We start from the raw sequence: 27,247 nt of genomic DNA, 5'->3' as shown, positions 1-27,247 counted from the left end.
GAGCAATTAATACATAAAAAAGAAAACTAGTGTACCTTTGCAACTGTACTTGAGGTGCTGTTATTGTTAAAACAGGAAACATCAGAAAGCACAGACACTTTGAGCCCTCTTAGTAGAGGATGGCTGATATTGAACAGTACTAACCTGATCAATACTGTTTATAAAGAGGACAAACAATCCTAAATTATTATCTGCATGAGCCAGTACTCAAAAGCTGCATAGGTATTATGGAGAACATAGACTAAATATTAATGCTACAGCAGTTTCATAGCACCTGGAAAGGTGCTATATTACAAGGCTGATTTTTTTTATAGCTTACATAAAATGAGGCACTGACTGCTATTTGTTGCATAGCTTTTTCCCTCACATAAAAACTGATGAGATTATAAGTTTATTCATAGCAGTACTTTCCATTTTATAGCTATGCAAGATTTACTGTGAAATTTTATATAGAGATAGATTTAAACTCTATCGATGTTTTGGCACTATGACAGCAATTCACAGTTTAATACATGAAAAAATTTTTAAAAAGTTACCATCTGTTGCTAACCCAAATGCCATTATTCCATTTTTTTCAATGGTTTTAGTCTAAATTTTTTCCATACATTTTAAATTTCAAACAAAAAAGACAGCTTGATATCAACCGCAGTTTAAATTAAAAAAAAAATTCTTTACACTGAATAGTCATCGTTTCCTCTATCTCTGCCCCCAAGTATTTATTCTTACATTTGAATTTGCAGTTTCATTTAATTTGACTAATAACTATACAAGTTTAATAAATCTATCAATCTATGCAGCTAATCAGTAACACCTCTTATTGAAGGATGCCAGCATTTATGAGTCAAAATTTGCAAGTAAAAATATTTTATAAGGTTGTTGCATGTTTTTGAGACAAGGTCACATAGGATGTTTATGACAATGTAGATTTATTCATTCGAAGTGATATGGGTAGCGTTTCTATAGCTGTCCTCACTTTTAAAATCTCTCTTTGGAATTCAAACATTAATGAGGGTTGACTGATGAAAATATGTTTGTAACTCTAACACTCCAAGCTCCAGTCTTACAGGACTCTCAGCTCAGAGGACTGGCAGGCTCTCATCCTTGAGATCTTCCTTGAAGCACTCCTGTGGTACGGTACACTCAAAGAAACCTTTCCATTCTGTACAACCCTACAATCAACTGTCCTTCCCCCTTCTTTCCCTTGGCTTCAACTAATTAAAACGACTGCACATGGCCCTCCCTGTCCTGAAGGGACAAATATATATTTATTCAAATATATCATGAAACATGAGCTTTGGGCACATCAGTTGCTGACATAAGTCCTAGGAAGAGCATTTGACTATTATTAGTGGTAATAATTGAAGTTACCGGTAAAGCTATCAGAAAGACAAAGAGATCATGTATTGGTATGATATAGAAGAAACACTTTACAGATATTTCTAAATTCTTCAAAGAGCAGCATAAGGTATCAGCATAAAGACCATTCTTGGGCTTGTTCAAAGGCTAGAAAACTCAGTTCGAACTGTTTTGTGTTGATGTAACAGTTACCTCTCCTTGGCAAAATTTCAACAGCAGAAATACCATAGATTCAACAGAACATTGTGGTGAACGACAGACTTACTAAATCTATTTCAGGCATGTAATAGCAAAGCATAATAACCAGAATACATTGGAAATTTACATACACTTTAAAAATCTACCATAACCGAGATCCATTTTTCATTTGGACTGTATTCAACAGGAATTTTTTTGCAGAAAAAGTTTACCATTATTTGAAGATCTGAGAAATATTGCTTGATGAATGAAGAAAAATGATGACACTAATTGACATAATGAAAAAACTCAAAAAGAAAAAAACAACTCACCTCTTGAAAGAAAACAGATTAATTTCTTAATCTCTTAAGAAAGAGATTCCAGGGCAGGCCTGAATCTGTCAAAGTGAATTTGTCCTGAAACGCACCAGATTAAAAACATGAAAGAAAACAAAAAAAGCTCACAGACACAGAAAAGTCTCAAATATTAATTTTGGTCTACCCATCAGTATTGCTTTTTGTATGAAATTTTCATAATAACAAGTAAAATTCAATTCTGAATAATGCTTGGTTAACAGAAAAAAATTGTTAAGTTACAGAACTTACTATTATAATATTGTTGAAGTTGGGTTTTTCTGTTTTGTTAGGGGTTTTTTTTGGCTATTCATATGTTATTGTTTCAGCATCAAATACATTGCATAATATAATGCAGAATCAGAAACAAGCAGGATGATTTTAATAGCAAAGCACATTGGAAATTCTGAATTTTCTTCCAAATTTGGATAAGCACAAAGTTCACTTTTAATACCAGCTGTCTATTACACAACTAAGCCCTGTTCCCCAAGAAATGGCTGAAAAAATGGTCAGGCACAAACTTCAAATAAGTGCAGAATCATAATAAAAAAGTAAGAAAGTATATTTATACTTGGGTGTTATTAGGAACAGAGAGAAATTAAGTTTCTGTACTTCTGAAAATGGTTAAAGCTGAAAAAGTCTTGTATAGAAATTCAACTACACATACTACAGTGAATTCATGCCAAAATTTCACTTTACCACTATTACCGCTCCTTCCATCAATACATTTCAATAGATGCTTCACTCCCAGTGATTTCACGAGCACTTACATATGTTCAAGGAAGAATAAGCCTGGTTACTTTGCTTAATTGGGCCTTGACGAACAATGGCAGTTTTTTCTGAAGAAAAAGGGCCACAATAAAATGAGTACCCTTAAAGAAGTAAGTTTCTTAGAAAATCTTACAAAAGGGAATGGTTCTTCCACAACTATGGAATAATTCTGACTATGGGTTTTATTAATGTGTCAGGTTTTACTTGCAGAAGTGTGGCATATCAGTAAAAACTAATCTTTAACACAGAGTAGTCGAGTGCATATCAGGAAAACTATAATTTTAGACTAGATTAAACACAAAGAACTCTCCACACCAGCAAAACCCAACATACTTCGCAGGGTTCAGTCTGGTCTGTCTGGCAAGCAAACCAGCTAGTTTTAGAGATGTACTGTGATACGCAACCATCATTGGGCAGCCCAGCCAAGTTCTGAACTGGAAGCCATTCAGTTCATTGTTGTTCTGTCTCCAAATCAATGCCTCTAGTTTCTGATAAGTAATTCAAGATATGCATAGGCTTTCTCTATTTTAAGCCCAGCTATTAAACTTGACTCCACAGTGAACAAGCGTCAAGTTAAAAAGTTCAGGTTAGGAGTAAGGAGACAAAGTAATCTGGAAAACAGAAGTGCAATTTTACGTGAGCTTGGGCAGCTCCCAAAGTGAACTGTATCCAGTGGAAACAAGGTCTAACTGCTGACGTGGGGGTTTCCCACAGTTCCTATTGGCCTTCAAAGCCATGCATGTCATCAGAGTCTCTTGTTGAAGCTGTACATAAATATCTAACTGGTATTAAAAAAAACAAAAATGTTCCACAGAACCTAAATTAAAGCCAGATGTGGAAAAAGCAGATGCCTGAAATTTACTGTCATTTCAAGACAGAATAGAAACACTTGCGAATTTTATTATTTACTGAGTAAATTGTCATGCTAAGGAAGTCATGTAGGACATTTATAATTTCCTGATGCATCTCATGGTAAACAAATAGGTGCTCTATTGACTAAACCCCCTCCAATTAGTATCAAATTTGAACCACAAACTAAATCTGTGTTATAATTCCTACGCTGGTTATACATTGAATTATGATTATATTCTTATCAGTCATTTTAAAAAGATAAGGTAAAGTATGTCAAGATGGTATTAATACTTAGGTCAACAGCACGGCACTGGAAGAAGAAATTGAACAATGCAAGTTAAAATGGTATTTAGTAAGTGAAAAGTCTTCCATATCTTACTGCAAATTGTATTGCTTTAATCCCGGCAAACGCAGTCTGTGCTAAGCGTGTAGGGAGGAAAGGTTTTCATGGAAACTTCAGGCCATCCAAAAACGTTCTATTTAACGTAGTCAGCCACTCTTATGGAACATGCATGACTTATCCAGAATCTCTTTTAAGCAATTCAAAACTTAGAAGCAATTTTAAAAAATTCGTTTAGTGTTTAGATCATTAAAGCACTTACATACACACATCAGGAAAGCAGCTAAGCATTTGTTACGTGAATGAAAAAAGAGAAAGGTTAAGTGTGTGATTTAACTTAAGATGCAATACGCTGAAGCGTAAGACCAGCATGACAAAGCCTCCAGTTCTTCCGACCACAACAAAACATTCTGAGCACAACATTCAATTAAATGCTCTTAATGAATCAATATTTTAAGAGCGATCCTTTTAAAAAAAGAACAAGATTGAGTAGTTTCCCTGTCAGACGCAAGTTTATTAGCCTAGTATCAGTGATTTTATATATGGAATTACAACACAATTATGATGTCATTGCAGTAAATTTAAGGTTGGATGACATGTAACTTTACAAGTCTATTGAAGCAATGGCACTGGTCAAATTGTACTAGATGGGAGGAAACGAAAATCTTCAGTTACTAGAAGCCGTTTTTATGGTCTCCAAACCCAACAATCATCTACAAAATCTCTTTGAAGAGTTTGAATGCAGAAAGGCAAGTAACTTCTCAACAAAACAATCAAATATTCTAATTACCGAAATAGGCCATACATGTCTTATGAAACCTCTCTCGCTACTTTTGTTGCAGTTTTTAGAATGCCATGTATCAAGAATATCTTATATCAACCTAAAGAGCACTGATCTTAACAAATCTAATGCCTCCATTTTAGAGAATACATTCTGCCAACAGCAGGTTAAAAGTAGCCAGAAACCTGAAAAGCCATTTTGCAGTCTTCAAACTCAGCAATATAAATTGCACCAACTGCACTGTATGAGAAAAACGAGCTCAAAATACAAGAACAATTCAACAGAAAATATACTAAAAGCACCCTCTTGTGTACCTAAAAATTAAAAAAATTGCCCCAGATTATGTACTGAGGGAGTAGTGGAAGACAGGAAAAACACTTCTTTATTTTTCAGAGTCAACAGTGGCAAAATGTAACAAAAGAATAGGTCTTTTAATCCCAAAAAGCAAGCATGCTCCAGAATCTGCAAATAATCTGCCTCTTGGACCTTATCATTCATAAATACATATCGAGACCATTAAAACAGTTAACCCTGATAGAACAGATAAGTTTTTACAAAAATACAGCAATGGTACAGGGAAGCAATCAAGATAAGTGCTGGTTCTATGGTAGTTGGGCTAATTTGAATGCATTAGCTTTGCAAATATTTTGTACGTCAGTTTTTCCACCTATGAGCAATGATTTCACTGCATAAACCTCACTGTTGAACACAAAGATTTTTGAAAGCACATTAATTCCATTTTTTATGTTAAACTTTGAACTTCAGTAAGTTGCAATGAACACACCAGAATCTACATTTTTTAAAGAATATCTAAAACTTTATAAACAAACACCTGTATACATTCTGAAGCTGCAGAAGAAATTTATTAATTAATACCTGCAAAATAATAGATTACTAACGAGGGCAATTGTAAGTGTTTGTAATGCTGTCATTAGCAGACTAGACACTTCTTAGCAGCCTAAAAGTCATGTATGGCAATCAGACTATATTCACTCTTTCTGCTAATGAGCAGCACCCGTTAAAGGGTATTTGTTTTAATTTATTGGATCCCTCTCATATATATATTTAATTTTTTTCTAGGTATCACCAGGCTGATTTAAGAATGCATCAGGTATTTCATGGTTTAATGTCTCCAGCATCTGCTCCAATTATTTTAAAAGGTTAAAACATGAAACAGAGAGCCAAGTCATCATTATCCCCACAAACCTTATTAAGCAACACTGTTGAGCCATTTCCAGCTGAAAAAACAGCTATACCATTTACACAGTAACTGAATAATCACTTCTCAAAGCCAACTTTGGAAACATCCATGTGATATGACCACACCAAAATTAAATTATAGATGTAGAACAGTGTAGACATTTGCAGACAGAGTAAGGATTACAAATCATTATAAAAATACCATATTAAGACAGGTACCTGTTTCATTTTTTATGGGACAAACAACCCTGTCTAAACAAGTTGCGAGTTATCTCCCATGAGAATAAAATATACCCCAATTTCATTCGACATTACAACTTTTGTCACTAGACAAATAAACAGCATTGTTTTCCCCATATTATAATCCATCAAACAGTATAATAATTACATTTTAGATTGACCTAAAATGATAATTGATTTCCTTACACCACATAACACAAATCACTCGTTTTCTTTAAAAGCAATACTTGAAAACTCAGATATAAAAAGTTATGATTAATTTAAGAGAATGTCTAACCTACCTAGGAACCTGTGTAAATACTGTGGTTGTTAGCCCATACGGGGCTCTGTGCTATCATGGCTACCTATTATCAGTACTTGTATACAGTACTTGTAATGCTCGCACAAACTGCAGTTTACACTGCCAGTGAAACACACCCTAAAAGACAACAAAATCAGGAACTTCCCTGATATAAATTCAGAACTGTCAAGCAACAACTGTCACTTAAAATATTTCTGTAATTTCACAAAATGTGACAACAACAAAATGAATAATAATAATAATAATAATAGTGTTACACATTTCTAACTGGCTGTCAACATGCATCCCATCATCTATTCTTAGAAAAGAATGATCTCTCACATCCAACAATATTTCTTATTCTATAACATTAAGAGAACACATCTTATCGCACTGGATGGAATATGCATGTGGCTTGTGTAAATCATCCTGTAAATCAAATACCACTGCTCGATTCTATCAGTGATTAATTTAATCACATGGTTATACAGCTGAACATAAAACCAAGCACCCTTTACTGCCACCTGTTTATTCTTAACATCCAAAGCGTATTTTCTTACCTCAGCAGCCTGTGTCTCCTGGTGTAATAAAGTTAGACCTGTCAAGTCTTCTAAGAAGGAATGTGAAGAATTAAAAACTTTAGCAAGGAAATTAAACCCTTCTCGTTCATACTGGTCCAGGACCTGTCAAATAAACAAACAGAAAAGGATTTCAAATAAGATGCCCATAATGTGATTCATCATCATATATTGCTCACAAAATAGAAGTACAATCCTTCTGAATTGTAAACAGGTAAAAATTACAGAGAAAAGAAAGATCATTTCTGCCAACTCAATTTCTAAAGTTTGGGAAAGGTGGAGTAAGAGGGAAAAGAAGTGAGGTTTAAAATTTCCTGGTTTAAACATATTTTTAAGCTTATAAGAAGACAGATGTTATGGCAAGAAAAAAACTTAGTTGCAAAGTCATGAAAGGAGCATTTGAGTTACACGAAACACAGTAAAAGACTGTTCCAATGCATCAGTTAAGGGAAAGAACCATGCTGGGACAGACTGAAAAATTCTCTGAGTCAGTGTCCAAGTCCAACATCCTCCCAATCTCCAGAGATTCATGGTTCTGAGATTGTTGTATCTTAAAGAACTCCCTATTTTTCTACTCTAATTTTCCCAGTTTATCTTTTATTTTGAGACACTCCTATAGACTCCTACAAGAATTGTGAGAAAGGTTTTAGCCTATGCTCCTCGCAAACCCCTGACCATGAAGAATTTTATTTCATGCAGCTTTAGCTTAAATAACTATTTCAATCAAATGTGATGGAGATTGAGGAAAGAAAAATGTCAAAGATGAACATGATTCTACAAGTTTTGTGAAAGCAGGCAGCAAGAAAATGAAAGGAACTTATGATAGAGCAATCCCAGTATCCATTGTTTTCCTATTTTTGTTCTGAGTTCTACCATTGATCATTTAATACCCTGCTCTGCTGTCATCAGTCTCACAGACGAAGCAGCTGAGCTTGACAGACTGCAAAGCAACTTTTCCTATGGAAATTCATGTAACAGAGCAGGATGCATGCAGGAACTTCAGAAACACACAATATTTTAATACAAAGGAGCAGTATATATGACATCGATAGAGAGGCAGGGGAAGGATCATCAGTATCACTCCATATAGAGAAGATGCAAGCTTTTCAGAAGAGTCCATGGAATGGCCTAATCTATAAAACTGTATGCCTGCCAAAAATCTTTTACCGTGAAAGCTATCATAGAATCATTAAGGTTGGAAAAGACCTCTAAGGTCATCGTGTCCAACCGTCAACCCAACACACCATGTCCACTAAACCATGTCCCTAAGGGCCTCATCTACACGTCTGTTAAATACTTCCAGCGATGGTGACTCCCCCACTTCCCTGGGCAGCCTGTTCCAAGGCCTGATCACTCTTTCAGTAAAGAAATTTCTCCTAATGTCCAATCTAAACCTCCCTTGGCACAACTTGAGGCCATTTCCTCTCGTCCTATCGCTAGTTACTTGGGAGAAGAGACCAACACCCCCTTGCTACAACCTCCTTTCAGGTAGTTGTAGAGCGCGATGAGGTCTCCCCTCAGCCTCCTCTTCTCCAGGCTAAACAACCCCAGTTCCCTCAGCCGCTCCTCATAAGACTTGTGCTCCAGGCCCTTCACCAGCTTCGTTGCCCTCCTCTGGACACGCTCCAGCACCTCCATGTCCTTCTTGTAGTGAGGGGCCCAAAACTGAACACAGGATTCGAGATGTGGCCTCACCAGTGCCGAGTACAGGGGCACGATCACCTCCCTGCTCCTGCTGGCCACACGATTTCTGATACAGGCCAGGATGCCGTTGGCCTTCTTGGCCACCTGGGCACACTGCCGGCTCATGTTCAGCTGCTGTCAACCAGCACCCCCAGGTCCTTTTCCTCTGGGCAGCTTTCCAGCCACTCTTCCCCAAGCCTGTAGCGTTGCATGAGGTTGTTGTGATCCAAGTGCAGTTTCCCAGCCATGGGAAAAGTACCAAAATCAGCCATCAAGATATGGCTCCAGGACTCCTGTGCTCAAAGAAATACCTGATTTTTCATTCTCTGATGTATAAATTTCCAAACAAATCACAATATTGTGCCCATTCATGTCTTCTTATAGCTTATCTGCGCAAATTATACACATCATGTATCTCTACTTTTAACTTATCTCATTTTGGTATAGTTCTTGCAGAACAAGTTTAAGTAGAACACATAAAGTTCTTTTATAGAGAACATAGTTGCAGGGGCTGTGGACAACCTTTCGTTCACTGTATATATTCCATCCTTATTTTGGGAGAGAAGCAGTAAGAGAAATTTCTACAGCTTATGTACTCCTTAAACCTATCCACTCTTACTGGATAGATAAGTTCCCCATAACCAATGGAATTCATTTCCTCTGGAAAAGAAGAAAAAAAACACCCTAGAAGGACTGTAGTTTGTTCTACTGTGAAATAAGATTTAACAAACTGACCTTCATTCCAAGGTTTAAAAATGGACAGACAACCCCTGCTCCCCCAACCCCCAAAGAAGCTATTCACCCTTCTTTGGACAATGGGGGGGGGGAAATTGTTTGATTATGAATTTACCTAACTCAACCAAAGTCACAACTTACTCTCAACAATCTTACTCTTTTCTAGTTTAACAGTTCCTAAAGGTCTCAACTTTGCATTGATAAATCTTAAAACTGTGGGAACTTGCACAGCCCAACAGCATTCTTCAGCAAAACACATCCAGTGAGCTTTTACATTGAGCCCTTCAGGAATTCAAGCTCATTTAAAAATATATTTATATTCAGCTGACAGACTGTGAGTTTACCTGTAAAAACAGACTGGGATCTGCACTCAGATCTTAATGCAAAATGTCCATTTAGCAGCAAAATTATCTACTGGAAACTTAGGTTTCAAAAAACCACAAACAGTAACAACTGAAACACAACCATAAAGAGGAAGATGTAGGTGATTATGACAAACATTTGGCACCTTCCTGACTACACTTTAAATTTCTAAAATAAATAAATAAATTAAAATGGCACTTCATATTGTCTTACTAAATCTGGAGAAATTGTTCTTCATACTTTAAAAATCTATTTTGCCATATATTTTGTGTATTTGTGCAGTGACCCAGAAGCATAATCAGAAATTAAAGAAAAAAAGGAAAGAAAAAAAGAGATTAAAAAAATGCTTAGGAACATTTCTTTGGGTTTTTCTTGTTGTTTTTTATTCCTGAGATAAACACAGCAAGACAAACTCATCTGACTGTTCACAATGCAATGCAGAGAACTGGGCAACTTCAGCATTCCATTTGAGATGTGTCCTCTTAATATTCCACTTAATTATTATAATATATTCTAATAATACCTTAATATATTGCACCATGGATGTATACATACATTAAATGACTATTCTGTGTTCAAAAATTCTAATAAACCAACCAGATGTACAGAAGTCTCTTGCATTTGAGTCTTTGTGAAACACTGTATACAGACATCAATTTATTAAGTTGGATTACATTCACAGTCCTGCCTATAATCCCCAAAGCTACCAGCATTATCAAATATGTTGCTATTGCTTTAATTTGTTGGAACCACAATACGGAGCTTATGAGACATCTTTTCAGTGATGTAGGCCAGATTATAGTTCATGGTATCTTGAAACAATATACAGCCTACACACAATGAAACCTAGCCTTATTCTAAAATATTACAGCACATCAAAGAAATGCAGGGACAACAACAAAAAAATATTTTTGTCTCTTCCCAGAGGTAAAAATTGCTAAAAGATGTATATTACCTTGGAATATGCAAATATTATGAACAGAGCAGGGAACCAAGTGCAACCTTACTATATACAAATCTATCAAATAGCCTTTAAATCTGGTTGATTTTGTTACTCAGCTAACCATGCCTTGATCCTCATTTCCAAAGAACTGTGACTCAAGCCTGAAGTGAAAATTTCCAGGTATTGCTTCCTCAGTAAGCACATTACTTCAGTGTGCCAGGGTGCTCTCTATAAACGGCCCTGGTTTATTTCAGAGATGTGCTTAACCTTTCTATATTCCCTGTCATAGCTATAAATGAATTCTTATGTACTCACACAAAGCAGACTGCATGACTACGCTGACATCCTCAATGTCTAGCATTAGTTTTGGATGAATCACCTGGAAGAATTTTTATTAAATCCAAGTGCCCCTTGTACTGTGATTAGCATGGAAGAGACTAGGAAGTCTCCCATCAAGTGTCTTTTAAAATATTAGTATTAATAAAACATTAATATTAATAAAATAAGATCACAGAACCATGAGTTGAAGGTATATTATTTTGGGGTCTAGTGAACTATAGCTTTTTTATTTTTTTTAAGTTGGGTAGAAATGATTCACGTTAATATGACCAAATCTGCTATTGCTATGGAAAGATTTAAAAATTTATTTTCCCCCTGTAGAAACTCCATCATGTCTCACTGCTAGACTTACCATGGCACTACAATGGCAAATTTAGGTTAGGGTAACAAATCTGATTATAGCGACACAGTATCTTAAAAACCTAAACGCAAAGTACAACAATACTTATTTTGTATTGTATTTTTCTTGTATTAGCACCCGCAGAAGCCTGAAAAACTTTATCAGAAAGTGTACTGGCCGATTATGACGACTTGATTTTTACAATGGGAACAGCCTGCTGAATAGAAGTATTTGTTAACTAGTTTTAAAACAGAAGTTCCAGCTACATGGCCCAGAGAACAACGTACCAAGGAACCAAAGAATGACCTGGCAGCATTGCTCAGTTTGCTACCTGAGCAGTGGTGGTACCATTAAAGAAGGCATACTCTATAATGAAATCCTTTTAATATAGGCAGGAATGGAAAGAACATTTTGTCACCTTCAGGGACTTTATTTCCCAATACAGATGATTAAAACTTTACAATAAATACCATGAAAAGGATAAACACCATTAACTTGCCCGTGTCTAACCTTTACTACACAAATTCAGTAACAGCTGTCCTCTGATAAATGTAATGTAGCATACATTTGTTCAGTAGCCACTGAACGTACCTCAAAAAGAAAAAGGCAAAATAAAACTCATCTCAAATTCCTATGACAGGAATACTCTGCAGCTCATCAGGAATAAAGCCAGTCTAGACATCAAATAGGCACAAAATAATTCTAAAAAATGTTTCCAGATTTAATAAGTGCCCAATTTGTTGTTGTGTGGAAAGGAAATCTCCTATTTAATCATGTCCAGCAGTCTAAAGGCCCATGGTTGGCATGAGTTTTCTTTTTCAGTTCTTAACAATTCCCTTTGCTGCTAACACCGTACGTGGTACCAATGTGATCATTCTGAATAACAGCTTTACACGAGGACAAATACTTGAGAGATGTTATAGTTTTTATTATTATTGATCTCAAATTAGTTACTATCTGACCGCAGATGTAAAAAATCCCTCTCGAACTTTTTCTGGGAATAAATGTGTCACTATCCAGTCATGCAGTGACATGTCACTATGTAGCAATTAATTTTCTCAAGCAGAAAAAAAACTTCAAAACAGCAACAAAAAGAACCAGGAGGATATAATTCTTCTGCCCAGCAAGGCAAGCTGGAGCAATAAAGATTTATTAAGGAACTCATCTTTTTCTCACTTGCAGGTCACTTTTCAGAGCTTAGGAGGAGAATTAGAAAGTAGCATGCCTTCTGTATTTCATGTCTGTTACAAATACTGTCAGGAAAACCCACATTTAAAAACCACACTCTTTTCTGACACATGTAAATCTCCTCTCAGGTTGATGTTATAATCTCGGTTCCAGTCTCCATTTTACAGAGCCCAAGCTACAACTGATTTTTCACATGATGGCATTTTAATAGAACAAATGACTGTGGATGCACATTATCACAACAGAGACAAATTAATGTACTGCTAAAGCCTTTTGTGTAAATGATACACAGTAACCCACTTTATTAGCAATCTTTGTATTCTTGGCTGTTTACTGAAGTAAAAAACCCAAATCTCATGGTAGGAGAAAAAAAATAGAGGCTTAGAGTAAAAGAACTTGTTTTGAAACGAGAAACAGATGTGCAGCCTTGGTGTTATATTCATTTTAATAGCATTCTTCAAATGCTGGGTAGAAAGACATTCAGAAAGATAATCTGGCTCCAGGATTGCTTTATAGCATAAAAGTTAATATATGGTTAAGTAAAAATATAAAAACCAAACTCCTAATCCCAACAACCTGGCCACCGATGTAAAATTGGCTCACATTTTATGCCTCGTTTAAAAATTATGTGACAGAAATTTTTTACCAGTATTTACATTTTTTTGGGCTTTTTTGTTTTCTAAGTAGTTAGCATCTGTAGAGCTTGAAACAGCATTGTTTACTTTCCAGGAAAAACAAAATAAAAAAATTAATGCTACCAGATTTATTGTTTACACAAAGATACATGGGTAGCCTACCTCCAAAACAATATGGGTGGTGGTTTTTTTACACTCTTCCTGGCTTTAAACACTTTCCACTCAAAGAAGACACCACACTTCCCCTCCCCGCCCTGCCTCCCCCTAAAGGGGACAGATACTTCACTAAACATTTCAGAGTCAGAAAACTCACAAAATTCAATGTTCTATTTAGAAATTTTACATGCCTAGATATATTTTTGCACACTGCTAACTATCCAGTTATCACAGGCAATGCAGAATGAATAGAAAGCTCCTGTGAGTGTTAGCATGCTGAAAAGAGACATTTCATTTTCAACAGTTGCTTGGAAAATAAGGAAGACATGTAAAAGTCTTGCCAGTTAAACTCTTCAAAGCTCAATGTATCTGCTATTAAAACAGGAAGTTTAGTGAAAGACCACAATACTGTGAAGAATCCTCCTAAGTGAGAAGAGAATAAGGTGAGGCACCTGAGCCATTGGGATCTTGGGTCTAGGCAGTCGCACAGGCAGCACTGCTAACGTTCAAAATTTTATCATGAGACCCATAATTCTGGTTTCCTTTTAAAAATCCTCTGCTCCTAGACTCTTGTCTTTTCATGAAGTTCTCAATTTTTATTGCCATTTGGTCCTAAAAAGTTGTAAAGAAAAGCCTAATAAGGTGATCCTGTAATACATCTATGAAAAAGAATGCAACAAAGACCACATAATGATTTTTCAGGGACTCAGTTCATGATACTGAACAGCAAAGTCTGACAAAGTTACATGAGCACAAAGACACTTCATCTTTTGATAATACTCCAAGTATTATCTTAATGTGTGTATGAATGGTCATACACACTTGTGTGTTCACACACGATTCAAGTTTTAAGAACAAGATCATAAAACAAATTTCTGAAGAAGGCTGTATTCCAGGTGCAAGTTGAAGAGGGCCATTCTGAAAATATTGGAAGGTTATAAACCATAAGGCAAAAATGGCATCATATTTGGCTCATGTCCAAATAATTAAAAGACCCTCTGCATACACAATTTTCTCCTTACCTTCCCATAATCAGTATTAAAAATGAAAGCAAATCAGTATAAAACCTTAACTAATCCAAGTACAATATGCTGAAAATTCATTTAAGAAAGAGACTGTTGTTCTAATTTAGAGTAGGAATGTAGTGATACAAATGTGTTTTCTCTGTTGCTATTACCTACACTGATTTTGAATTGCAATGGACAGAAAACGGAGTATCAACGTACTGAAGAACAGGCCTTGAAAGGTCTCAACAAGATTTTTTTAACTTAGGACTTTTCAGTTTCTTCTTTTGAATAATGAAAAGGAGGAAAGTAGAGTTCCTAGAAATTTAAGATATGTCAGTTTAAGCATGGTCTTGTCTACATTAATTTCTTGGGAACTCCATGCATTCTGAGGTTTTCTGAAATAACCTTGATGTGTTTTATATACAAGTAACCATTTTTCCTGATATGAATTGATAGACTAATAATACAGGCAAAACTGCAAGATTTTTATTTCAGCTACTTTTTCCTTTCTAAAATATTTCTCACAAATTATTTGAAACATAATGGCATCTTCAGATTACAGTCAATATAAGGACTTTCTACTGGACAGCCTACAAGTTTAAGGCATTCCCTTCCCGAAAGCATTAGTAAGTAGAAGTGAAAAGAAAGAGATAAAGAGAGAGGGAGAGTAAAAGAAAATAAACATCTCCATTTTAGAGACTGAGAACAGAGGAACAAAAGAGTTTCCAGTAGACAATATCATTAGATCATCTGTCCTGACCTCTTTTATTACATGGGTATATCGTTCAGTCCCCTAATAGCCAGCTCTTGCTTGCTCCACATTTTACACTTGACGGATATTTACAACTGTATTTATCCCCATTCTGCTTCCTGTCCAAAATTTATGCTGATTAGCTCATCAGCAGTTACAACATTTTTGGCTCCAGTTCATACCGGCATTAGTCACTACCTACTATACAACAACTGCAGAAAGCCCTTCTTTTTCTGCAGTCACATCTGAGTTATTGATGATTTGTGGCTGGATAATCTGTTTGTTACCCATATGTAGGGATAGGCATCTATAGCACAATTCTCGTTTTTCCCTTGAAGAAACAGTCCAGAAACAGCATCCATTTTCCGCAGGCAATCCCTAATGCTGGGAGTGAAGCAAGGTCACTACCCCAAACATATAAGAAAATTATTCTTCTCACAAAAAAAGCAACTGTCTTACACTAAATTCCATTTTGGCTGTTCATACAATTTGATTCTACAAAGGCTGGAGTGGTCCATCATCGATGGGTTGACTTAAGCAAGCAAAAAGCCAGTGCTGACTGGGTACTGCATATGAAGTCATTCATTCCATCTAGCTCTCCCCTGCCATCACCAGTTCAACAATAAGGAATGATCTGGCAGACACTAAGCACCCAAAATTATCACTACCTTAAGCAGAAATTGCTGCCCCTCAGTAATTCCTAAATCCAGATCTCTAGCTTAAAAATCCCTATTTTGTAGACTATTTCAGAGCAGAAGATTGTATTATCTGGATGTGCTACAATACCTATGCAAAACAGCACTGGAAGAAAAACAACATTTTCACCAAAACCACACATATTTACTGTATTTCATCAGTTTCAGTTATTTTACCATCTTTTAAAATTCAATTTCCTTCACTTTTTTCCAATTTCAAAGAAAACAGAAGCACTTCGGCATAGACACAGATATAGGCAACCCTGTAAAAATGTGAAAAAATTGAATAAAGGTTAAACTTAACTTAAACTTTTCAAAAATGCCTACATGGGCATTTGCAAACAAAAGAACAGTTGCCCAATAAAGTGAGGCTGATGATTTGTGAAGTTTAACAAAAGAAAACAGGTATAGATGCAGACAGACTCCTGTCAAAGACTGTAAAGAGAAGAATGCAGAAAAGCATACAAGAAAAAACTACAATAGTTAAAAATAGGACGGTATTAAAAAATTATCTGGGAAAAGATGTAGTACCCATCCCTTTAATCTCATGACATTAAAAATATAATTGAAATACAGGTAAAGTATATATCATTTAAGTATTACAATCTAACATTTTAGCATAATTAAATATGAGATTATAATAAAGCAAATCCTATTTGCATAAAGATTAGGAGAAAAAATAATCAGACTCTCCCATCATCACCCAATTCCATGAGACAACTGTTACAAGACCTGACCATAGAAGAGAGAAACATGGATATACTTCCATTCTTTCACTGCTGCATGTTGGCATTACTTTTAATATGCAGAGGTAGAATTATGGCCAAAATTGTCAAATGCACACAGTGCTGCACTGCATAAATCTGAAGTACTTATCTATCAAAATTACCAATGCAAAAGAGTGCTTTGGACCATAACCTTGCATGCTTGAAAATTTTCATTCATGTGATTTAGACTTGAACTTCTATGCAAGCCTGCCAATTTTTCAAATTAGTTCAGTTTTTCTTATATACACTCTAACTATTGACAATTAGCACTCTTTGCACATAACTGATACGAACATGTATTTTGTCTCACTTATTGCACTAAATATGTCAACATATTAAATGACTTTTTTATTAGTCACTAATATTAAAGAATCGTATATGTTCCAGCCAGGAACATGTGGGCTTTTTTTTTTTTACTTAAAGTAATTCCTCAGTTTACAAATAAAAAATCTAAGCATAAATGGTAGACATGAAGCATACTGTGTCTATATTTTCTTTGATGAATATGCACTGAATCCTTGGAATAACTGAACAATAAATAAAGGAATAGCAGGCATTAGGTTGCAAGTATGCAAAAACCTTATGGAAGTAAAAACAACAATTACAAATTACTCATATCCAGCAAAATGAACAACTGACCTTTTGAGTTCCAGACGGATACAGAAGTAGGTTTGAACTGTTTTTACATTCAACAATCATAGGATGAACATCATCACCATACCATCACTACATATTGTATGTTCCTAGTTTTTACCCACTTCAGTATTTTCCAACTTTGTTTTTGCAATTCTTATATGAAAGTCTGTCAGCAAGTATATATTTTAAGTCAAAGTATTTTAGTTCGTTTTTTTTTTACTGACACAAAAGGAATTCTGTAACAGCTTCACAGAGAGATGACAAGACAGCATTAAGTTGCCATTAGAATAAATAATTAAAAATGGCATTCTAGACACAGAATAGATATTAGATATTGAACATGTCAATACCAGAAAATTGTGGTGATGCTATCTCTTTCCTAGTGATTGATAGTCTTTTACTTTGTACTAATTGTAGTTAAAACATAATTGAATTGGAGGAAGAAGAAATATTGAAAAAACAAAACCAAAAAAACTCAAAGACCCACAGAATTTAATTTAAATGCAACAGAAATACAACCTCTCAGAAATATGAATCAATTGTTTTTAACAATGGCAGGTTTCTTCGTCCCCTTAAAAACAGTATTTTAAAGTTAGTTAAACTTAAAAATAGGAAAATTCATTTTATTCATGGTGCAGAAAGTATATTATAAAAATGCAGTATTTTCACTTAAAGACTTGAATTAATTCTGCTTTTTCTTTTAGTTCAGGTAATACAGATTTCTATTTAAGATGGACTTCATAAACCATTCTCTCTCCCACTTAGAACTGCTTAGAATAATATCCTACATCCATTTAAGATCACTGAACAATTACTGGAACATATTTTTACTTCTTTTAATGCTATTTAACTTGGAGACAAGTAAACTAGTCAATACGATGGACCAGTCAATCACACCAGCTGCTTCTTGGACCAAATTCTGGGATTCTCTGGAACTTAGCTTTGATTCTACTATCTAACATGGCACTCTGCCACATCAGCATAAATTGACACGCCGTTTCACTTAAACATCAGGAAACACTTAACAAATTCACCAAATAAAAGAAACACAGAATAACAAAATGATTTGCTTTCTTCTCCGAAAGGCAAAAGTGTGTTATTTATTACTAGAAAGGGATTCTTAATCTAGCAACTTTACTATTCCGAAATCAAAAGTAGTAACAATAGAATTGCTGATTTTCTGGAGCAAAAGGATGAGGGAATAAAACAAGTTTCAGGGAATTGTATATTCTCTGTTCTTTTTTCTCCCTCTTTCTCTCTCCCTCTCCAGAAACCTTCTTAATCCTTTAATTAGCAGAGTTCAAAACTTCTATTGCAAAGAACACAATACTGAAGAATGGCTCCTAAAAACACTTTGCAGTAAACCTTGGCTATCTACTCCCTTGTGCCATGAAGACAAGACCCCAAACCATAATGACTTGGGGATGAATGTTGTTTTACTTTGTTATTTAAACACATTTTCTATGCCAAGTTGTATTTAAACTCCCTAAGATATCTAACGGTTGCATCTGCCATCCAGGAAGAAGAATATTACGTGATGAAGACAAATGGATTGGCTAGAATAAAGACAATTATCTTAGGATGGGGGTCTGGGTAATAAAAACTGGTTTTGCTCAGCAAAACATGAAAGACGCAAACCTCCAGTTTTCAACATTTAAATACAGTTGCAAACACCCACACTCAGAACAAACATTTTGACACTGCACATACAGCTGCTAGCTTCTGAAAGGCCAAGATTTACTTATCCTGAAGTCAGAAGTTTTGAAAATGCATCCTCCCCTCAGAGCCCTGAATGCAAAACAAATCCTCACCCATGTGAAAATATTTGGGTGGGTGGTTTAGTCTCACAAGACACAAACCGATCTTTAACTTTTTATATACCATGCCAATTCTTAATATAGATAAATACATTAACAACATAAGCTAAAATGGAATTATGTCTTACCGATTTGTGGAGAAGCACACTAGTTTCTTCTCCTTAAGAGAAATAGTAAGTAATAACAGCAAGAAATTAGTCCCTCCAACTAAATTACAATAGAGAATAAGAGAGCGTAGTCAAAAAGAAAAAAAAGTCTCCTGAATTCTTTTATACTTGCTACATTTATCTTAGTTGAAGAAAACATAACAAAACAGTAAATTGATTAAAAAGCGATTTCACAGATATGTTAAAAGTTGAAATGAAGACACAATAGAATGGCTAAAAGCAATTCTTCATTAAAGATTTCTAGCATCATCGTGTCTGGGGGAGGGGAGAAGAGGACAAGTAAACACTGCCAGCAGCAGAATTGGTTAAAGTTTTGAACTATCCTTCTTGTGATCTCACTGAATTTTTAAACCACCTTACTTCTCTTTAGTACCATAAGATAAAGCATCAAGTTTTATTTCTTTTTTTAAAATCCTCCCTTCTGTTGACCCTGGGAGGCTGTCTGGTATCAACAACCTATGTTATCTCTCAAACGTTAATAAACCTGCATCCCACAACTCTGAGTAACTGGTGCAAAACACTGATCATCTCTAACTCTTACAATCTAGCCATAACAGTGCTAACACATGGGAATGTCAACCTGCTTTCTGAATTTTGGTAAATGGTATGATGTAAGATTGAACATAAACATGTCCTATCTTTCCCCATATTCCTTCCATTTACAACCTTTATTGTGGAGCTGCTACGTGCAAGGCAGTTTATTTGGCACTACTGCCTTCACACAGGATTAGCTATGAAGTTTCCAGTCATCATGATGGACTAAGCAAGGAATAACAAGACATAACTTCTCCACTGAACTACACATACTTCATTAACAGCATGTGTTTTTTTTCAGATATAGGACAGAGATAATGAGCTCTCCCCCACCTTATTAGATTTCAGTGTTGTTTTTTTAAGTTCCATTTTCCAATTATCATCCATCCTGTCTGTACAGACACCTCCCCACCTTCTCCAATGCACAAAACTGAATACCCTTTTCTCTGTTTACAAAATAGGATAATGTTTAAAGTCAATGTTACTTTTAAGATTTCTGGGGTTCTTGATCACATTTGCCCTCCTCTACGGGAACAAAATTCTATCCTAGTGGCCACATTACCATGGTCATAATTTCTTAGAGTGTGATGTGGCATTCTTAGTATACATCACAGCTTCCTTCTGGTAGTATCCTTTTACTTGGGATAATCTACATTATGTTTTGTTGACTTCATAATAAAAATTCAGTATTTTTGAAATAGTAAGACCAGGCATTATTTTCAAGAATGCGCATCTTTCAGGCAACCAGCAGTAAAACCATCCTCACTGTGACTAAATTTGAAAATATGTATTATTTCAATTCTCTCACTGAATCTAAAATTGATATCCAGAGAGGTAAAGACTGCCAGAGATTTGAAAAGTTATCAGCAAGATAATCCTGCTCCTGCTCCCCCCAGTTAAAATGACATTTTTTCAAAGAGGAAAACCAAAAGTGATAAATTTCTGTAAGTCCCTTATCATAAAGCAATTTTCTATGCCACCTTAAGAGAAAGAAAAGTATTACATTTAACTCAGTATGCTGAAAATATGCCCAGGTATGTTTAATGATGCATTCTTTAAGTCTGAATGAAATCTATCCAATATTAATACAGAGGCTGCACTGTACATAGAAGTGTCAAATGTTAACATACGTAAATTCAGGAAATAAGGAAAGTTATAAATGGACTCAGTCACACAGACTTAATGTTACAGCACAGGTACAGAAATAACTCTTTTTAAACATTCTTTTAAATTTTTGCAGTGTTCATTCCTGAAGGACAAACACTTCTCCCCATTTCCTCCATCACTTCTGCAAGCTATGCAAGAGCTAGCTTTTTTTAGTACAGGAAAGACCAAGATTTTTTTTTCCCCTATGACTTATACATCCCTGTTTAACATCAACACAATACTTGAATTGAGAAATTTATAATATAAAAAGATTAAAAACAATTTCACTGACAGATCATACAATATGCTATTACTGAGAGAAAGCAAATATGAAAGTCTCTTCTCAATGCAGCTAGGGCAAATATGAAGGGTCTTGCTGTAATCAAAATTAAAATTATCTCAACTGAAAAAAATCAGTGTTACTGAATAGTGCGGGTTAATGTCATAACTGAACCATTTAAAGTAAAAATGCATGCAAGCAGTTAGCAGATGAGAACAATAAAAGCATTGTTATGTCTACATGATGATAGATTTCAAAACTGAAACACTCATAAATAACTTACGCAACACAGGCACTTAGTAAATGTCACAGCAAAAGTGTTTAATGTATTCCTGGGATGTTAAAAAGGGAAAACATCTGCAAGGGTAGAGAAATATCTTGACGGAAAACAGAAATTGTAACGTAGTGCCTAGAATACCATCCTTGATCCTGGTGTCTACCCCTTCATGAAATGCAATGAAATCGAAAAACATTTAAAGGTAAGTCAGTAAAATTACTCAGTGGTTAAAAAACTATGACTTAAGCAGCTCAATTTTTCAGCATACTGAATAGAAACTTGAGAAAGAATTTGAAAATTAGTAGAGATACTTATGCTGCTTTTTTTAAAAAATTTGTTAGTGGAGATAATTACACATCAGAACAATTTTAGTAGGGGAAGGAGAGAAATATCTTTAAGGGAAATAAGCTAACTTTCTAGCACACAGATGATAAATTCAAACTCTGGAGATCTGAGCGCTATATGTAAAAACAGAGGGGACATCTTATATCCAAGTTGGTTAGTAGCAATAATCTTTTCTGACATTAAACTCTGAATCTATGAGGTCTCCTGGTTCATTCCATGAAGCACAAGAAGAAGGGAGGAGCAATACCACGAAAGTTTTCATTACCCTCATTAAAATAAAAACACTGGCAGTTTTGCATTAAGAAAGATATATATTTTAACATTCAAGTTTCAAGGCTTTAGCCAATTGCCTGCAAGGATCAGGTAGTACAGGATCAGGACCACTCTTCTACAGGATTGTAATGCTTCTCACCATAATATTATAAAGAAAATATCGTTTTGCTCCCAAAAGGGCAAACAGACAGCTTAATTAGCACAGTAAGTAATAAGCTTAACATTCCCGTTCCATAAGTAAAGCAGTTATTACAAATAAATATCTATACTAAATAATTTTGGACTCTCCCTTCTCAGTAACAGAACCTAAGTTTGACATGGAAGAGGGAGTGCATCAGAAGAGCTTACACTGCTCCTCAGACCTACTACTCAACTGGCAGGGCAACGCTGTTAATACTGAAAGAGAATACTTTCCATTCTAGCACATGCTTGCGCAGAACCAGAATAAGACAGAGGGGGAAATCATACAAGGAAAATTTGGCCCAGAATAAAAATAGATTGGTTTCCTGCTGCGACCATCCCAAAATTCCTGAACAATTGCCTGAGGGAAGCTTCTCTGGCATGCAGCCTGTTTAGGACAATTCTGGGTAAGGAATAGCTGGCTGCTTGGACGTCTGGGCTCTTCGGCTTCAAAAACAGAGAAATGAAGTCATGACTGTGAGTCAAAATGAAATGGAATCTAATCTCTAAATATGCAGATCATTAGCAGCTTCTCCTAAGTCATCCAGCTGTGCTGGATGGCTTAAGAATGTACTGGAATTTTTTTTTAAATTCCTAATTCATTAGTTTTATGTTTTAAGAGTTACAGAGTGACAAGAGCTCAAGAAAGAGAATGCAGACATAAGAAAGAACAAAATTAATAAGGTACCTGCAAATTCAATTGTATCAGAAAAGCCACTTCTCTCCTGTGCTAAAAGTTTGGATCTATAGTAAATCTGACATAGATCAGGTTGAAATTATGCTAAATCGCCGCATTAAAAAAAAACAACACAAAACCAACATACAGACGACAATTAAATTGTAATTGGATTTGTCATTTCAAAGTATTAGCATCAGATTTCCAGATAATACAGGGTGACATACTCTTATGCTAATAAACAGAAAGTTAGCAAAGTAAACAAATGCTGTGTTTCTACTGTAAGGAAATACTTGCGCCAATGAAGCAACCTTTTCAGCACAGAAGTAATTTAATACCAAACCACATGAAAAGTGATCTCTCTGGGAATAGCACAGCTGCTAAAATCCAAGTCAGTTTTTATTAAATCATCAAGTCTGTTTATGTAAAACAGGGCTCTCTTAAAATGACCTCCAAGAGGAAATGATTTGCTAACAAAAAATTGATACCTGCATTTAATTTATCCACATCGAGGTATGTTTTTATTGTTTTTATATATCAATATGTCCTGGATCGGCGATAAAAAGAAAAAAAGAAAAAAGCTTATTCTAACAATCTGAGAACAACTTCTCAGGCTCCACCATCAAAAAGTTTTTCCTTGTTTTTTTCTTAAATATAAGTATTTTTTGAACCAAATCACTTTAGGTAACACATACAGAATTTCTGCAAACCATACCTCTGGAAAAGATGAGAAAAATAATCACTTTTAGCTACTGCTGAGCTTTCAGCTATTCAAGAGGGTAGATACACGTTTCTAAAAATAACAGCAGTTTTAAGTTTAGTGCTTCAACTTTTGAGGAGAAAATGGACTTTAATAGTCCCTCAAAACTTGTCAAATGTGCCCAGATAGCCTAGAGAAATAACTGTAGAAGAAGAAACTGTTCAAGTTCTTAAAAAAACAATAGTGCGTCAAGAGTTTTTGATAGCTGTTTGAAAGAAGGACAAGTGCAGTGAAAAGAATGGAAAGAACTTCTTGCAGTAAGTCTCAAGGTACATAAAAGTGAACTAAATTAATGGCACTCCCAAGCAGGCCAAATCATGAGTCAAAATCTCTGAATCTTCATATTGAGATATACCAGTCAAAACTTCTTGAACTTGCACATAGAAAACTTGCCAGAAAAAACTTTTCAAGGCCATAGTACAGGAAAACAATCCAAGACTGAAGAGGAGGCCTCACACAAACACATTAGTGGGCTGCCCTAGTGTTCTGGCAAGACACAGCTCAGATCCAAGCAACAGCTGTAAACCCATTAGGTGACTCAGGACTGTCAACACCAGCATCAAAATGAAACAGTCTTTTCAATAAAGAAATGTTATGGAAGTAATTTTTTTTCTTAAGTGTTCTTTATATGCTTGGTTTGTATCATAAAACAGAAATGCAGACAACTTTGAATATTTGTAATGATACTAAGTTCAAGAAAGCTAAAAAGATATATTTATTCATCAGACATCAGAAATAATTTCTTAAACAACTAAAAACAAGATCGATTTTATTCCTTCCCACAAAGCTAAAAGATATTGACAGTATTTATGGGATAAACTTTTCAGAAGTGTGTTGGCCCTAATCTCTGCTTGGTTTCTTTAGCTATGACTGGAATGTTTACGTGGAGATAGCATGCTAATAGATGATGCCAAAGAAATTTAGAAAACAGCTAAAAAAAAGGGTATGAGGGCAAAAGAACATTAGCTGAAGTGAGAACACAGATTCCAAGCCCTAAGGAAGTAAGAGAAAATGTCAAACACAAAGCATTCCTCTGCACCCCAAGACTGACCTAGAGCAAGACCATTCTATACATATAAATAAAGTACTCAGGCTTACTTTGGTTGAACAGGCTGTGCACTTATCAAATGCCAGGCTGACTGGAAGAACATTATCAAATCTTGATAAAAATCCACGGATCTGGAAGATGAAAAAAAAATTACAATACTATTTTATAATTACAAAAAATATTTCCAAAATTCCACATGAACTGGACACATACATTCAATAAAAAGATAAAGAATGGCTATAACTAGGGTAATACTGTTCTAACACAGTGACCCCCAATAACACCTGTAGTAAATTTATACTCAATATATATTTCTGGTTTTCTCTGTACAAATAATGGCACAACTATCTAAATGCAACGCTATTCAAACATAAATAGAGGCACAGCACCACCTGGAGTTTGATTGTTCTGATTGCAAAGTTCAATCAAAAATAAGAAATCATGGTATAACCAATTAAACACATTTTTTTCCCATCTGTATAACATATTGAAAAAAAAAACCCACTTCTTCACTATTCCTTTTTAGATATTAAGAGAAAGTTCAAGTTACAGATCTGTTTTCCAGAGGTCTGGAGCATAGTCACCATTTTGAAACAAAGTCCTTGTGTATGTATAAGACTTAAAAATATTCAACTGTCAAAATTATTCGAGTTATTTTTAAAAACAAACTGACCTAGCATAAGTAAAATCTCTTTCATATTATCATCCCACATGCTCACAGGAAACTTTAAGATAAATCAGAAAGGAGTACCTGGATCATCAAATGAACAAGATTTAGATTTGGCTTTTTCTTCCTATTGCAATATGAGAGGTCAAAAAATCTCCCTCAGATATATTGCAGCAGTTGGCTGCAGTTGGCTGACAACAGCATTAGTGTATTAACTACAGATAACCCTATAGGATAAGGGAGTAACTTAGTTATAATAAAGTACCCTGACTGTAAACAGCCTGTCATTGTGAAAGTTACAAACTTATCTATTAGTGCTGAAGTTGGAAACTGTTGAGAACCTTCCAGATGAGCAGATGATGAGTGCCAGCGAGGACAAAAGCCTCGTACTGAGGGTATCTGAAAAAGCCAACCAAGAACTGGGTATTCCCTACCAATCCTGCAGCTGACAGTGTCCACAGTAACAAGCAGAAAAACTTCAGGAGTATGGGAGAGAGACTCCTGAAAGAGAACTGGAGAGACTACAGGATTACTGGAGAGAGAGAACCCAGGGAGAACCTAGGGGGACCCCACTGCATAAAATGACCCATGTGTAAACACTGGTTACTACATAAAATTATAAACAAAATTAGACTAATTTTAGACAGACCAGACCCTGTGCTTACCTGGAATTTGCAAAGAAAATATACTAGCAGCTTTATCTTTTTCTGAATCAAGATTCATTGTTAGCGCAAAAAAAATTAATATCAATAGAATCTAAAAATACCACTTAGAAACAAATACATTATTTATTTATACAACGGAAGCATCCAGAGTCACTCAGATAAGCAACATAAAGTAAGAGGCACAGAATACTTTTAATCCCAAGGAGGTTGTAGCGAGGTGGGGGTCAGTCTCTTCCCCCAAGTAACAAGCGATAGGACAAGAGGAAATGGCCTCAAATTGCACCCTGGTATTAGGAGAAATTTCTTCACCGAGAGGGTTGTCAAGCACTGGAACAGGCTGCCCAGGGAAGTGGTTGAGTCACCATCCCTGGAGGTATTTAAAAGACGTGTAGATGTGGTGCTTAGAGCCATGGTTTAGTGGTGGGCTTGGCAATGCTGGGTTAATGGTTGGACTTGATGATCTTAAAGGTCTTTTCCAACCTAAACGATTCCATGATTATGGGGATAAGATCAGCAGGCAGTTTTTTGAAGGACTGTATCAACATAACAAAAAAAGACAAGTCTATCCGGCAACCTGAAAACTGGTATCCTTAACAACTAGAGTTTGGGTTGAGTAGAAGAATAAAGACTGCTGTATGGCACCAGAAATACATGAATAGTTCGGAGAACAGAAAATTGTGAGTTGGCTGGATTTGAATTTTTTTTTTCAAACTCAGAAGGGATTTAAAAAGTGAACAAAAGTAACTTTGAGATGCTCATATTGCCAGCTCTGATGGGGAATAGAAAAGTCAGAGGTTGCCTTATTCACTTACTGTCTGCTCCAAATAAATTCCTGCTAAGTAGGTAGCAGGAATTATGTGTCCACAAGTAGGACAGACACAATGTCAGGAAAACAACTACCTTGGCCTGAGTGAGGGTTGTTTTTTTTTTTAAAAAAAAAAAAAAAACACCAAACATAGAGTGTCAGTCCTTTAGGGAATGGAATCAGCATAGAGTATATTTTTGTTAAGGAGACAAAGTCTGTGATGCTTGCCTTATACCAGTTCCCAGCTTTTAAACAAAAGCATTTACTCACAAATTATTTACCTGATGAGGAACAAGTCCAAGAGAAGTAGGCGGTTCATTCATTCTATCATCACTACTGCTGGCCACAGCATAACCACTGCCAAAAATCCAAGAAGGAAAATTAGAACACGACAACATACTGAACACTCAAAATTTCCAGTAAGCTTCAAGACATTTTGTT

At 35.5% G+C, this 27,247-nt stretch overlaps 1 protein-coding gene across 14 annotated transcripts in view; it reads right to left on the bottom strand.

Annotated features, from left to right (window-relative positions):
* Nucleotides 1-27,247, bottom strand: part of ATG7 (autophagy related 7) — a 121,888-nt gene that overhangs the window by 65,707 nt on the left and 28,934 nt on the right. For 7 of the 14 annotated variants that reach the window (XM_075159347.1, XM_075159357.1, XM_075159353.1 and 4 more), the window contains 3 exons: nt 27,088-27,163; nt 24,720-24,800; nt 6,911-7,033 (listed from right to left, as the gene is read on the bottom strand). In XM_075159347.1, coding sequence (XP_075015448.1) covers nt 6,911-7,033; nt 24,720-24,800; nt 27,088-27,163 — 280 coding nt within the window. Of the gene's footprint in view, nt 1-1,865; nt 1,950-6,910; nt 7,034-9,760; nt 9,800-12,931; nt 13,923-21,664; nt 22,633-22,655; nt 22,941-24,717; nt 24,801-25,480; nt 25,736-27,087; nt 27,164-27,247 lie in introns of those variants that run through there. The other 7 variants (XM_075159350.1, XM_075159358.1, XM_075159356.1 and 4 more) reach the window with 7 other exon arrangements.

The sequence above is a fragment of the Calonectris borealis genome, chromosome 10 (genome assembly GCF_964195595.1).
Source record: "Calonectris borealis chromosome 10, bCalBor7.hap1.2, whole genome shotgun sequence".
NCBI classification, from domain to species: Eukaryota; Metazoa; Chordata; class Aves; order Procellariiformes; family Procellariidae; genus Calonectris; species Calonectris borealis.
This window is presented reverse-complemented; position numbering and strand designations above follow the sequence as displayed.